Source organism: Protomyctophum bolini (genome assembly GCF_963924005.1).
Source record: "Protomyctophum bolini genome assembly, chromosome: 12".
Taxonomy (NCBI): Eukaryota; Metazoa; Chordata; class Actinopteri; order Myctophiformes; family Myctophidae; genus Protomyctophum; species Protomyctophum bolini.
This window is the reverse complement of record NC_137873.1, coordinates 19831599-19846058: the sequence shown is the minus strand read 5'-3', so window position 1 is coordinate 19846058 and position 14460 is coordinate 19831599. Positions and strand designations below refer to the sequence as shown.

Genomic DNA, 14460 nt, shown 5'->3' with positions numbered 1-14460 from the left:
GTAAGGCCTGGTGATGCCAGGTTCAGTCAGACACATTTCCTCATTGGACTGAAATACGTGAGCAAGCTCTGAACGGTAAACAGTGAATTGCACTGTACTTTTTACATTGCGTTTTTTCTACACCAAATCTCTTGCGATGCATTGTGAAGTTGTAGATTGTAAAAAATTTGGGGCACCCCCTCAGAATAACAATGCTGGGGTTCAAGTCATTAAAAACAATTCCTCTCGGTTTCAGCCTGTGGAAGCTCTATGAAAGAACCAACAGTGCAGCAAACTTGCCTCTTTTTAGAGAGTTTTCAGTCTATGAATTATTGGTATTTAAACAGCAGGGAGAAACAGGAAAGATGGAGAAGTGTGGGAGGATAATGTGCAACAAAGGTCAGGGGTCAGATTCAAACTCACAACGATGTGAAAAGTATATGCTGCGTGCCTCGGGTCAGCGACCCACTGGGCTGGCTGACAACATGTGTTTTCTGTTTTCACTGAGGCCTGTTTGTGTGTTGTCAAACACAATTAGAGAATAGCAGACACCCCGCAGTGTGTGTGTGTGTGTGTGTGTGTGTGTGTGTGTGTGTGTGTGTGTGGATGTGTGCGTGCGACCCGTGCGTGCGTGTGTGAGAATCAACTCACGACCAATTTTACGGTTGTCTGCTGACATCACTAATGAGATGTATGTATGTGACCCATGACGCACATGAATGTGTGTGTGCGTGCACTCGCGCATGTGTGTGTCTCTACAATACATGACTGTATAGCGGTGCAAGCACATAAAAGTGTTGTGTGTGTGTGTGTGTGTGTGTGTGTGTGTGTGTGTGCGCGTGTGTGCGCGTGTGTGTGTGTGTGATATTTCAGCCACTCCAGGTGTATTATTTCACAGTTCAGCACAGCAGTGAGAGCATTGGCAGGGACTGACGGACAACAACCACAGGCCTTGAACCAGACGTGGAATGGTGAATGATTGTGTATTCAGTGTAACGCTAAACCACTTAAAACCCATTATGTTGTTGAGCGGAGTCCCTCAGGGCTCTATACTAGTGGACGTTTCTGTTTTAGCTCTACATGAATTATCTTCGCCGAAAACAGCAGATCGACAAGCTCACAGTTGGCTACGCTCAGGGCATGCCCCAACTTAGATGCCAGGTAGAAAGTGGTTTAACGTGAAAGGGCAGAAAGTCTAGTCCGGCACTAATGGCCGGGGGCGGGGCTATATGTGGCGTCATGGTCCATGGAATCCAAGGAAAAAATACATTTTGATTCTATACGACCTACGGTTCAAGAGTTATAGGCCAAAACCTGAAGTGGTTGTTATTTTGCTCGACTTGGCAAAGTTTTGGTGCCCACTTGGTACACACAAGTGTGTACTGTGCATAGCAGTGGCCGTGATTAAGCTATACAATTTATTTTTCCTAAAAGATCATATCAATATCAGCTACATCAGGTCTATATGCTTTGGCACTTTAAGGTCATCCTAGTCCGTTTTTTACAGTTGAAATGTCAACAGACTTTTTTCCCAACTGTTGTGCTGAATGTGACAACCTTCCAATTCACCTAAATTACTTCCCATTAGGATGAGACAAAAACACCCATTCATCTCAGGCGATACCAGTTGAACTTTTGCATGCAAACACACTCAACTCTTCACTACACGAGATGCCACAGCAAACATGCCATGTAATTACATTACCATAGATAGACACACACAGATATACATTATGCAGTTATGGCATGGCAACAAGAAGGCCTCCCTTTATTTAGCTCCTCCCACTGTCAGTTTTGGCGGGTTAACGGCATAAATAGCTTCCCGTTGGTTTTTGTGTGGGCGCTGTGACCGTAACATGGACCCCATGGGAACGCGGTCCCGTGGGACTGCGCCAGAGAGACCGCTCCCAGATGTTCCCATCTGCTCTCTTTTCACTACATTCCCCAGAGATTAGATGCAGCCCTCCAAACCAACCACGACTCTCCCCTATACACCTCACACAACAAAGACACTGTCTAATACAGAGTAAATATGATGAGGTGTGTCCAAAATGAGATATCCGCTTCTTGAAAAAAAATTGCCCGCAACTCTTCCGGGATGGCTGAGCACAGAACGAAGACAAATTATGGTACTTTTTTAGCTGTTAGAGGGTAATTTGAGTCCAAAATAACATCCCATCCTCTATATTTTAAGTTGAATGTTGAACTTTTCCTTAGGGAGCAGGGAGTAGGCCGGGACACACACAATCTAAAACTTTCGTGGCTGCTTTGTTTTCCCACGTAGAAAAAAGATCTGTTTTGGTGTTTGTGTCAACTTTGGAGATCACATATAATTGTGTAAACTCTTCTGGTGACGAATCTAACCTGCAGCAGCTGTTTCAAACGAGGACAAGATCTTTGCCAGTTACGGGTTTCATCAAGGGCAGCTGATGACACAATTAAATGCTACCGTCCTCGGCAGCTCGGGCAAACCCCCCCATTCTCCAGACTTCCTCTGTCAGATGAGTGAAGCTAATTGGTCTTCCATATTCTAATTACTCAACACTTGGCATGGCTGACACTCACCGCCCACTGAAAACAACCTCCACTCAGGGTTTTTTAATGAAGGAAACTACGGAGGAAGGAGAGAGACGTTCAGTCGCACTGTGACTAAACAAGATTGGGGGAAAAAAACACAGGAGCTTCCTGCCAAAACAGGATATTGATGCGTGTGTGTGACTGTGTGTGTGTGTGTGTGTGTGTGTGTGTGTGTGTGTGTGTGTGTGTGTGTGTGTGTGAGACTGTGTGTGTGTGTGTGTGTGTGTGTGTGTGTGTGTGTGTTTGGGGGGGTTCTTTTTGTGTGTGTGTTTTTTGTTTAGTTTTTTTAAGCGATGAGAGGAAAAGAATTGTGATCAGCCAAGCTTTCCCTCTCTCGACCCAGTTCTCGTCTGAGGTTTTCTAAAGTGTTTTCTTAGGAAAGTGCTGGGGTTGCGCTTGGACAGCAGGCAGAGTTGGGAAAAAAAAGCTTCAACCACATGAGAGGGGATTTTTCCCGGCTAAGGAAAACAAGCAACATGTTATGGCTCTCATTTGTGATTGCAAAGTGATGGGGCCTACACTGTGTGGTCAGTCCCAACCCAACAAACACACTCCGCTTGGACCTGCTGCGTCTAGGGCCATTGTCTTGTGCTTTTCATGGGGTTCCTTCTCTCACTGACCGGCCATTTAGCGTCATGATTGATACATCTTGCAGACACACTTGAGTTCTTTCTCCACAACAACCCCCCCCCCATCAAAGGCCTTAGAATGAAATTCAGGCGGGATGTCTTCCGTAAATCTCTGGGAGTCGTGCATGGGGGAACTTTGATTTGTTCTGAGGCTTTTATTGACATTTCCTGGGTTTGGAAGTTCACAGTGGAATTCCGCAAAGCTGCTCCCCCCCTGGATAGAAGGCTCCTTTTTAACGGTCTCGAGAGGATCTTTTGTTTTCAGTTCCCCTCTCCTGAGCTTCCAACAACACACTTCGCTTACACACACACACACGCACACACACACACACACGCACACACACACACACACACACGCACACACACACACACACAAACAGCGCCGCCGTGGACCCCCGAAATGTGTTCTCCAGATGTTACGCCCACCGAGCTCTTCCTGGTTTGCGTCAAGAAAAGGAGCCCAAAGACAAACGTTTCTCTTCAAGCGACGGGGCGTCTATAAATACTTTTTTTTTCAACTTGGAAGGGGAAGGAAGCCCATCCTGCAAGGCTTACCTCACAGCTTTCAATAACATGTCAATCTAGCCACATATACCTCCCTGGTGGACGCCAATAAGAAGCCACCGCTGTGCTGCATCAGTTTGGAGCCACAGTGGGTGGCGGGGTTCAGTCAGACAAATGGGTTTGGTTTTGGATGAAACCGGGCTTAGACAGACAGACACGCACAAGCATGCGCGCACGCACACGCACACGCACGCGCACACGCACACACACACACACACACACACACACACACACACACACACACACACACACACACACACACAGGAATTTCAATTCCCTGCAAATGACGCACAGTGACGGAACGAGCCACCGCACACTGGAAATGTGATTACAAATTCCTTCATAATGGCTGCAGAATGAGCTCACTGTCTCCCGCCATTCTGTTCACCGACGGGCAGCAGCAGCATCTCTGCGATAACATTATGATTATGAATAGTAACCTGGAAACGGTATTGATGAAATATGAATGCCTTCGAATGAATAATAGAGGTGTTTGTGGCGGCGGGGGTGGCAGAGAGGCAGGCGTGCATGAATTAACTAACTCATAATTTTCTCCGCAAGTAAGATGAATGGAGAGCCGCGGGCCGAAGAGACAGGCCCTGCCGCAAGGACCACGCAGCACACTTAATCAAATAAAATGGAAAATTCTCCCTCACAAAAAAAACCCCCACCAGTCATAACTCAAATGGCTCACCAAGTCCATGGCATGGAATAGAATTTGTTCTTGGGCTATAAATTACATTGGGGAAGGGTTTATTTGTTTATTTATTCATATTTCAACACAGCTTTGTTTGAAATATGAAACACAGTCGCACATGTTCAAAATAGTGTCAAACGTCAGTCAGACCACCATCTTTTCACAAGAAACCAAGCCATGGCATGCTGATATTTACCAGTAATCAGAAATGCACACATGACGTCTGATTTATACTTGGTTGCCCGCCATGTCGTGGACAAAACATACAGTAGCAACTATATCTTTGGTGCTCGGAAACAGCAGATCTACAAGCTCACAAAGCATCGCACTGCAACACATTGTGAGCTTGTAGATCGGCTATTTTTGGTGTGAGAGACTACTGTAGTAGGTACTATACAGTAGTCTCTCCCACCAAAAAATAGCCGATTTATACTATACTTGTCTCCTCATTTCATTGTTTGTATGCTGGACGTACAACAAACTTATATAGATAACACCAAACTTCACAAGCGCTGTTGCATGAATCTGCGGGCATAACTATAGTAAACTCCTGTTGACCGTAGCGGCCAGCTGTCTCTTTCACCATCATGTCTCTCCACCATGCCTCCTCTGCCACGCTCTAGTGAAGGGGTTGGGCAACCGTTGGCACAGTGCCAACACTGGCACAAAGGAGCGTGACCACTGGCACACTGGCATAAGTGTGAGAGAGAGGATTTCTGCTTTAACCCCGTTTGGTGTTAGCATTGTGTTATGCTTTAGCTACTGAAAAATAGCAGATCTACAAGCTCATAGCGTGCTAGAGCGCTACGAGCTTGTAGGTCTGCTATTGTTTTTAAATCGAAGAACGACTGACATAGAAACATATCTTTTTCAGAAAACTGTCAGCGTGTAGAAGACATTTTTAGAATCTGATCGGGTTAAAATAAACTATCCGGCACATGATTCTACATTGATTAAAACTCTGAACTCGGACGGAGGGGGAGAGCCATGGGAGATAGGTGGGTCATTGTTCTGACTGAGTCTAATACTGATCATTATAACAATGTGAAAGAAAATATTTAAAAAGAAGAGAAAAGGTTATATTTCATGTGGACAATCAAAAAAAATTGAATTCTTGATGAGTTGGCACACCAACTATCTTGAAAATAAATAAAAACATGGCACTTAATTTAAAAAGAGTTGCAGACCCTCGCTCTAGTGGCACGCCTCACACTTTGAAAACCCCTGCCCTGCACTATAGGACAAACATTCACCAACACACAGGATGTTATCCATCTTCCTACTAAACCCTGTATACTTAGTTGACCGGAGTTCCCCAGGGGGTCTATACTATGGGCCCACTGCTTTTTCTTGTGTATCTTCGACAGAAATAGCAGATGTAGAGCTTGCAGATGTGCTAATTTCGCTGAATGTTCACCCCAGAATAGGGACTCTATAGTGTTCCAAGTGGTTAAATAAATTGACCCTATCCCCCACCCCCACTATATATGAATATACAGTTGTTCAGAAATAATTTCTTCACAAATAAATTACCAGTAAACTACGTATATCGCATGATATACGATGATTCCTAATATGGTTATATCTCTAGAGGCTTGGCGGCTGCGCCACAGTAGCTAAAAGAAGACATTCCAGATTCCCTAGACAGACAATAGATGGTTGCAGAGTAGTGCCAAACCTTGCACTTCCTGTCTAATTCCTGATTTGGCCTTCACAGGAAGGAAGTAGGGTCGGTTCTCAGCACCAAGGGGCATTGTGTGTCTTCCTGTATGAGTTCCTGTCCAGCACAATGGGGACAGGAGGACCACACATTTGAACGATGACCACAGTGGGCATCCCTCTCTAAAGGAGCAGGAGCACATAGTAGTAACTATCTGTCACAATGCTATGAAGAGGCAATGACACAACTAAGGAAGAACGCGACCAGAGGCAATGACACAACTAAGGAAGAACGCCACCACCAATGAGCCATCTAGCACTAAGCACTGACTCGCCCTACCTGCAAGTACACGTGTCTACAAGGAGTAAAAATCACATGAAAGCACGCACGCACACGGACACGCACACGGACATGCACACGCACACACAACATTATGATGCAGTAGATTCTGAGCTCTAGTCGATTACCAATCGGTGTGAGATTCCCTTTTAACCCATTTTGGGCGGGAACCCCTTTTGGTTATTACATATACATTATGTTATAATTTAGCTATTTTTGAAAAATCGTGAAAATATTTATTCCCGAAAACTGGAGGATTTAAAAGATTTTTGTGTGTTTACCGTATTGTGTCATGATGAACAGTGAACAATGAAAACTGAAACGCTGTGACGGAATTATTGGCAATGAGGAATAAAACATTACACAAGCCCCTTTTCTGCAATTAACTTCTTGCCAGGCATCATAATTAAACTTTTGAAAAAATCTAGCAAAACAGCAGTTTGAGCTTTCAATAATGCATGATGGTTTGATTTTGCGGTGAACTGCTTCCCACGCATAATCAAACCGGGAAGTGGGTTCGGTGATGTCATCAATCTAACTCCAATTGGGAGAAGGAGTAAACATCTATTTTTCATACCAGGTTATAAGGGATGGGATTGTCGAATACAAAGTACAAAGGAGTACAAATACCCGCAAAATTGGACTTACCAGTAAGTACAATAGTTATTTTCCACCACTGGGGGTTTAATATGATGTGTTTTTACCTGAATCCACTCTCTGATGGTGTCATCTGAGGGGGTCCAGCCATTCTCGTGGTAGTTGAGTCGAGAGCGCTCTGGGGACCAGTTGGAGTTGTACTGGGATGTGACTTTGATCTGTTCAGAGCTGATCTCTCCTGACTCCATGCCCAGCGGCTCCATACAGGCAAAGTCTGTCCACAAAAACAAACACACAAACGTTGATCAGCGTACACTACAGAAATGACAGCCATTTCAATGCTTAAATGAAGTGACTGGCGGATACCACAACTAGTTTCAATAAATAATGGTTAACTGACTCAATGGGTGAAATACAGTATGACAGAATTCACAAACATAGAACAGAATTTTCATGATATTTGGAGGCTTGTTAAAGGGATGCATTTTCCTTGGGGAAGGGAATATTGCCTTCACCCAGTGGATGGCTGCTCAGACGGCTCAGGGCGAGCACACAGGAGGACTACTACTACTACTAGGGGTCAGGTTAGCGCCTCGCTCAGGGACGTGCAACTGGCCGAGCCGACGGACGGGTCAAACCATGACCGTCCGATTCCCAGACGGCCTGGCCTCGCTACACGCTCACCTACAGCCGCCCTATACGGTGAGGATGATTCAGAAACAACTGCTTTTCTCTCAAACAAAACTAAGCTTGAACAGGAGCAAGGATAACACAGTTACAGGAATTATCTGGGGGAATGAGTTCATATTAACCCCCGTCAACTGAGCCGAATCGAGTTCATCTGACCCCCCGCGACCCTACGATCCCTCTCTTACCACACACTGACTAAAGGAAGTGAACAGAGAATGCTGGTGGTTCTGCCAGACATTAACACATGTTGTACTCTCTGAAAGTAGATCATTGTTAAAGTTTGCGTCCTAGTCCTGGCTACCCGTAGGGCAGTCAATCACAGCAGTAAATGTTTTAGCTGCAACGCCTCCGGGACTGCACATCTCCCATTGTTCCCATTGTTCGGAGCGTGCTGGCGGACACTGGCCCGGCACTGCGGTTCAGGGAAGGGTCGCTCGCGCACACTGCATTCATCCAGGCATGTACTGTAGGTACATGATTATAGCTGTTAGCGTGCAGCACAAGCACCGTAGGGCACGTACGGTATGGACACAGTCACATACTCACGTACACACCCTGACACATGATGTATACAACCAAAGGACTCAGACGCACATGCTGCTTGAACTCTGGAGGCCACTGTGTCCAGTTCCTCACAGCAAGGGGTCTTAAGGGAAGGAAGAAGAGGTGGGCAAGTCGGGAAGTGGTTTGCGTGTGTTTATGTGTGTGGGTGTGCGTGTGCGTGTGCGTGTGCGCACGCGCGTGTGTGTGCAGTGTGTGGAGACCTCAATGCCTCACACTGAGTCTCTAGTACAATTAACACAACAGAGTCACTTTGCCACACCACAAAGAATCTGCAGCGCGGCATTTCTATCAACGTAGCAACGTGCCTAGCATCGTAGCAACATGGATAGCATCGTCATGAATGCATAACCAGAAGATGAAATCTTCAGAATCTCTCACACCTGGATCTTTTTGTCGCCTCACGCCTCTGAAAGACCCCCGCCCCCCCCGCCCCCCGCTCTCTCTCTTTTCATTTCAATTTTCTGCCTTTAATTTCTATTCATGAGTCAAACCCCTCCTGTCTCCATCACAGCGGGCAAGCAGACAACTTCAAACCCAATTGCTCTCTCTCTCTCTTTCTTTCTCTACCTCTCTCTACCTCTCTCTCGTCCAAAATGAAAAGAGCCTTATCTGACGCACCGTCGACAGTTCAGCAGATCAAAGAGCTGGTACGTGTGTGTGTGAGTGTGTGTGTGTGTGTGTGTGTGTGTGTGTGTGTGTGTGTGTGTGTGTGTGTGTGTGCACGCGCACGCGCGTGTGTGTGTGTGTGTGTGTGTGTGTGCTTGCGCAGGGGAAGCATATCTGACAGCCAGAAGAGAGAGAAGACAGATAGTGATAAATTGACAGGGGTATTTGTGCTGTCTAAGATTCTCAGACAGCAAAAATGTGTTGTGTGTATGTGTGTGTGTGTGTGTGTGTGTGTGTGTGTGTGTGTGTGTGTGTGTGTGTGTGTGTGTGTGTGTGTGTGTGTGCGTGCGTGCGTGCGTGTGTGCGTGCATGCATGTGTGTGTGTGTGTGTGTGTGTGTGTGTGTGTGTGTGTGTAAAAATCATATGAAAGCAATAACTCACACAGGCAATCATAATCATATATCAATATGCAGCTCTGACTTTGACCTTAACGACACCTTTCTCCTGTCATCAACGGCCCAAAGTTCATGAATCTCTCTCTGCAGTTCAGTTCAGCGTGTCGTCCTTTAGGATTTACTTTTCCTCAGAGACGTTGCTCTATCCACTCCATCGCAGTTAAGCCTCCAGAGATCAAAGTTCACCTTAAATGTTGTGTGGCCTAGTTCAGTGGTTCCCAAAGTGGGGTCCGGGGACCCCCAGGGGTCCTTGATGGAGTTCCAGGGGGTCCCCAGCTAAATGATAGTTTGGAACCAAATGGACCCTTATGGGTCTGTAACTCTGAGAGTGTACAAATGGAACCAAATGGAAAAAATCTTCTCTTATGGGGTCCGCAGGATAATTAGTGTGAATTTGGGGGTCCTTGACATGAATACGTTTGGGAACCACTGGCCTAGTTCACCTTGACCTCTACAGTCACTAGCCTAACAGTTATTATACCACCTAACAACCAATAGGATTGCGTGATTCGACCAACTCATTGTATAATGATTAAGATACAGTGTCTGCAGCAATATAGAACGCGATGAAATGTGTATTTCCATCTGCCATCTGGGATATTAAGAGCTTCATCTCACTCCAGTCCTACTTTCAACCCTCTGGAGAAGAGCCGCACGACACACGCACATGGGCGCACACACACACACACACACACACACACACACACACACACACACACACACACACACACACACACACACACACACACACACACACACACACACACACACACACACACACACACACACACACACACACACACACACACACACACACACACACACACACACACACACACACCTAAACAAGGGGGCAATAGGTCAGGGTCGCCGGTGTGAACCAGCCCCGTTATGACCTCACATAAGTGAATTCGCTAGGGGGGAGAGTTCTCACATGATGCATTCATAAAGGAACAGCACAAAGGACTCATACAATAACCACGCATTAAAGACGACCCTTTAAGCTAATAATAATAATGTGTGAAATGTTCCTGCTGGGTTTGTTTGGCTGCACATTTGTGGGCCAGTGGGTCACGAGTTTGTAAAAGTAGGTCACGCCAAATGGCTTCTGAAGGAGCGGACCACAAGCTTCACCGCTTATGTCATATCCACACAGAGCGTGTTTTATGACCCCTTTGTGTGACCCCCGGGACGTTCAAATCCATTTACAATCCATAATAAAATGAAAGACATGGTTGTCAATGCAAACAGAAGACTGCATTTATATGTTATGTGCTTGTACTGTATTGTGTTCATTGTAATTCACTGTGAAGGCACCACAGGACACAATTTCTATTCCATCTATTCTACTCTAATCTGATTTGAATGTATCCGATCGTACTATTCTATGCTATGACTGCATCCATGGTCATACTGGGTGGACTCATAGATCGTACTATTCTATGCTACGACTGCATCCATGGTCATACTGGGTGGACTATGACTGCATCCATGGTCATACTGGGTGGACTATGACTGCATCCATGGTCATACTGGGTGGACTATGACTGCATCCATGGTCATACTGGGTGGACTATGACTGCATCCATGGTCATACTGGGTGGACTATGACTGCATCCATGGTCATACTGGGTGGACTCATAGATCGTACTATTCTATGCTACGACTGCATCCATGGTCATACTGGGTGGACTATGACTGCATCCATGGTCATACTGGGTGGACTATGACTGCATCCATGGTCATACTGGGTGGACTCATAGATCGTACTATTCTATGCTACGACTGCATCCATGGTCATACTGGGTGGACTATGACTGCATCCATGGTCATACTGGGTGGACTATGACTGCATCCATGGTCATACTGGGTGGACTCATAGATCGTACTATTCTATGCTACGACTGCATCCATGGTCATACTGGGTGGACTATGACTGCATCCATGGTCATACTGGGTGGACTATGACTCTATCCATGGTCATACTGGGTGCACTCACCCTCGTCGGAGTGTCCCACAGGCAGACTCCGTTCGCGGACGGTGTAGTTGGCGGAGAAGCCCTCCTTGGCGATGGCGTTGTCCGTGGTGATGGTCATGGACAGGATGCCCGTGTAGGAGACGACCCGGCCCGGTGACGTCTGCCCACAGTACCGTCCGATGTGGGGACCCACTGGAGGAGAGACACGGAACCATGGAGAGGAGGAGGATAATGTAAGGAGGGAGGGACAGACAGGTGGGACACGGAACCATGGAGAGGAGGAGGATAATGTAAGGAGGGAGGGACAGAAAAGGGAGAGAAGGGAGAAACACAAGGTCAATTTCATGGCCCATAACCCATTTTGACCTCGGAACGATTCTATAAATGTCTTCCAAAATCCTGAGGTTTTCTGAAAAAGCTATGTTTCTATGTCAGTGGTTCTTCCATTTTTCAATAGCTAAAGCATAACATAATGCTAACACCAAAAGGGGTTCCCACCCAAAATGGGATAAACAAGCAATCATGCTGACTGTTCCCTTTTGTTTCCTGAATGTACTTTTTCCAGTGCCTATTTTTGGGCATGTTATTATTATAGGCAGAAAATGGGAAATAAAAATGTAGAAAATCTATTTTCACTATTCATGGTATGACAAACTATATAGGACTGAAGTGGCTAAATTGACTTTAAGAATAGTCGGATCCCTTTCAGTTTGTCTGCTTCAGACTAACAAGGTGCACTTCTCCAATCTATCACCTATCAGAAGTGATGCAAACCTGGAGACGTGAATAAAGATAACACGGCAGGTACAGTTCAGTACATTCACGCCTTTGTGTCTGTGTGTCTGGTAGAGCCGTATATAATCTCGAGAAACAATGAAATGAAAAGAATGCCCACATAGCAGACTCTCATCTTCTGCATTGTCTCAACTATCCTGTGGGATCTCTCTTTCCCATTTTCGAATGCAATGAAGCGAAATCTGTATTTGTGCTCACATTCCTTTTCCCATTTCAAGGCAGTCAGCCGGCACTCTTGTTCAAAATGGCTTAACGGCGACTGCAACAGCAGGATGGACGGCGCTTTCCACCATGACCCACAGCAAGGAGTGTATTGGGACTGAAAACACTGTGCTTTGAGATGCAGCACATCTGCCTGTGCTTTGGCATTCTGCGCCCATGTATGATTGTGTCAAATCCCCAGAGCAAGCGAGCGAGCACATGTGTGTAAGATGCTCTGGTGTTACGGCTGTGAAACGTGTGTCTGGGCCCCTCCTTCAGGACAGAGACGGTCTGTTATCTGGGTTGACACACATGTTCCCTCAGTGAAGACCAGGCTTTGGCTCACGTTCAAGCCATCACACACATCACGCCATGTACGCAAGCATGCGTGCACAGTTGCACACATCTCCGGAATTCAAATGTGCACATGCACACCTAAACATGTGCACGTACAACATGTGCTCATATATGCAGAAAGAACACACGCACACACAAACATGAAATACATAAATGCATACAAAAATAAGATCAATGAAGCTCATGTATGTGAACGAGCGCATGCACGCGCGAGCACACATCCTTCACCAGAAGAACGCTGGCATGTTATATATGCTGGCATGGCTTTAAAGTGACTGTTATTGTTTGGGTCTGTATAATACCTGTGCCAATCTTTGCAAGCCTTGTGTTCGCATGCCAGTCTCCTCCCTGGCAGTGGCAGTGGGTCAGAAGGGGAGGGAAGCCTGGCACTGTCACACACAAGGCAGTGAGCACAGCATGGGGTAGCCCACTGCAGACCCCCCTGGCACTTTACAAGGTATGTTCCTCCCGGCATTATCTTTATGCCGTCACGGAGAATTAAACAACAAAGGAACCCGGGGGAATGCAGTCCAGAGAAGAAGGGATATAGCGAGGATGTGAGAGATGGATAAAGCAGGTTGGTCCTCCTGTCTGGGGAAGGGATGTTCTCAGAGTGGTTTGTGAAGGAACAATGGCGCACAATGCAAAGAAACTGTCTCTCTTCTAGCTGCTCTTAATCTGACTGAAAACGGACAGAGAGTAATGAGCTCCTGGATGAGGCTTCGGGGCTTTGGGAGTGAAGCAAATGGAGTTGTCTGTACCAGACCTATTCTCTACACAGTGTGGCCTCTCAGATAGTACAGACATTAATGGTTATGTACTTATGTTTTGGTATTATTGTTATGATACAGTATTCTCTGTTCTGTGTTCGTGAACAGTGCCTAGGGTGTGGTTGGTTATTGAGCAATTTTACACGAGAGGTTGTTCTTTACTGTTATTACTGCCATTACAGTGATGCAGCTTATAGGAACAAGGTGCCTCTATTTACATCATTGAAGCCGAAAATATTGTAAACAATATCCTCATGTGTAATATTATGACTACAATGATTAGTAATACAAAAGGTTACTGCCCTTTTGTTATTAACATTATTATGCACAGTTCAGTACAGTACAGACACTATCTGACATGCTTACGATGAGTTCTCTTGTATTTCCTTTGTCTTGCACTATGCAAGCACTGTTGGCGCTGTACAGTGTTGTATTATGTACTATTTTTGTATATTTTGCCAATTATGTGATGTCTTTTTACCCAATACATGTTCTTGCCCTGTAATCTGTATTGTAATTGCTGTGCTGCCTTTGGTGCCTGAATTTCACTCGCAGAATCTAAAAGGGTCTTATCTTATCTTAAAATTAACTTTGGATAAGCATGCTATAAATGCAAACCACTTATAATTATTACCACAGCTACACTACAGCTACTGTCCATTCTACTCCTCCTTCCCTGATCTCCTTCCCTCCCACATTGCCTCCGTTCCATCATCAATCTTCATCTGTCTTTCTCTCCCCTGAACATCTGTACCACCCACACACACACACACACACACACACGAGCACACACACACGCGCGCGCCACCGCAGTAACACACTCACACCTGTAGGGAGACACCACAAATCCCATAATATCCTGCCCAATCTGACCCTGACTTGAAGGGATTCCATTTGCACTTAAGGTGGTTTCATTTTATGCTCTCAAGAGTAAAAATTATTGATAAACATCTGCAATACATAATTCACAAGAAGTCTAGAGAATGTAGAAGAATTGTTAT

General features: G+C 45.7%; 1 protein-coding gene across 1 annotated transcript in view; it reads right to left on the bottom strand.

Moving 5' to 3' along the window:
* The window catches only part of LOC308326386 (neuropilin-1a-like), a 69630-nt gene that overhangs the window by 21210 nt on the left and 33960 nt on the right, over positions 1-14460 (bottom strand). Inside the window, exons 5-6 of the mRNA XM_080779225.1 lie at positions 11358-11528; positions 7150-7316 (exon numbers count right to left, since the gene is read on the bottom strand). Of these exons, the coding sequence (XP_080635351.1) occupies positions 7150-7316; positions 11358-11528 (338 nt within the window). The remainder of the gene's footprint in view (positions 1-7149; positions 7317-11357; positions 11529-14460) is intronic.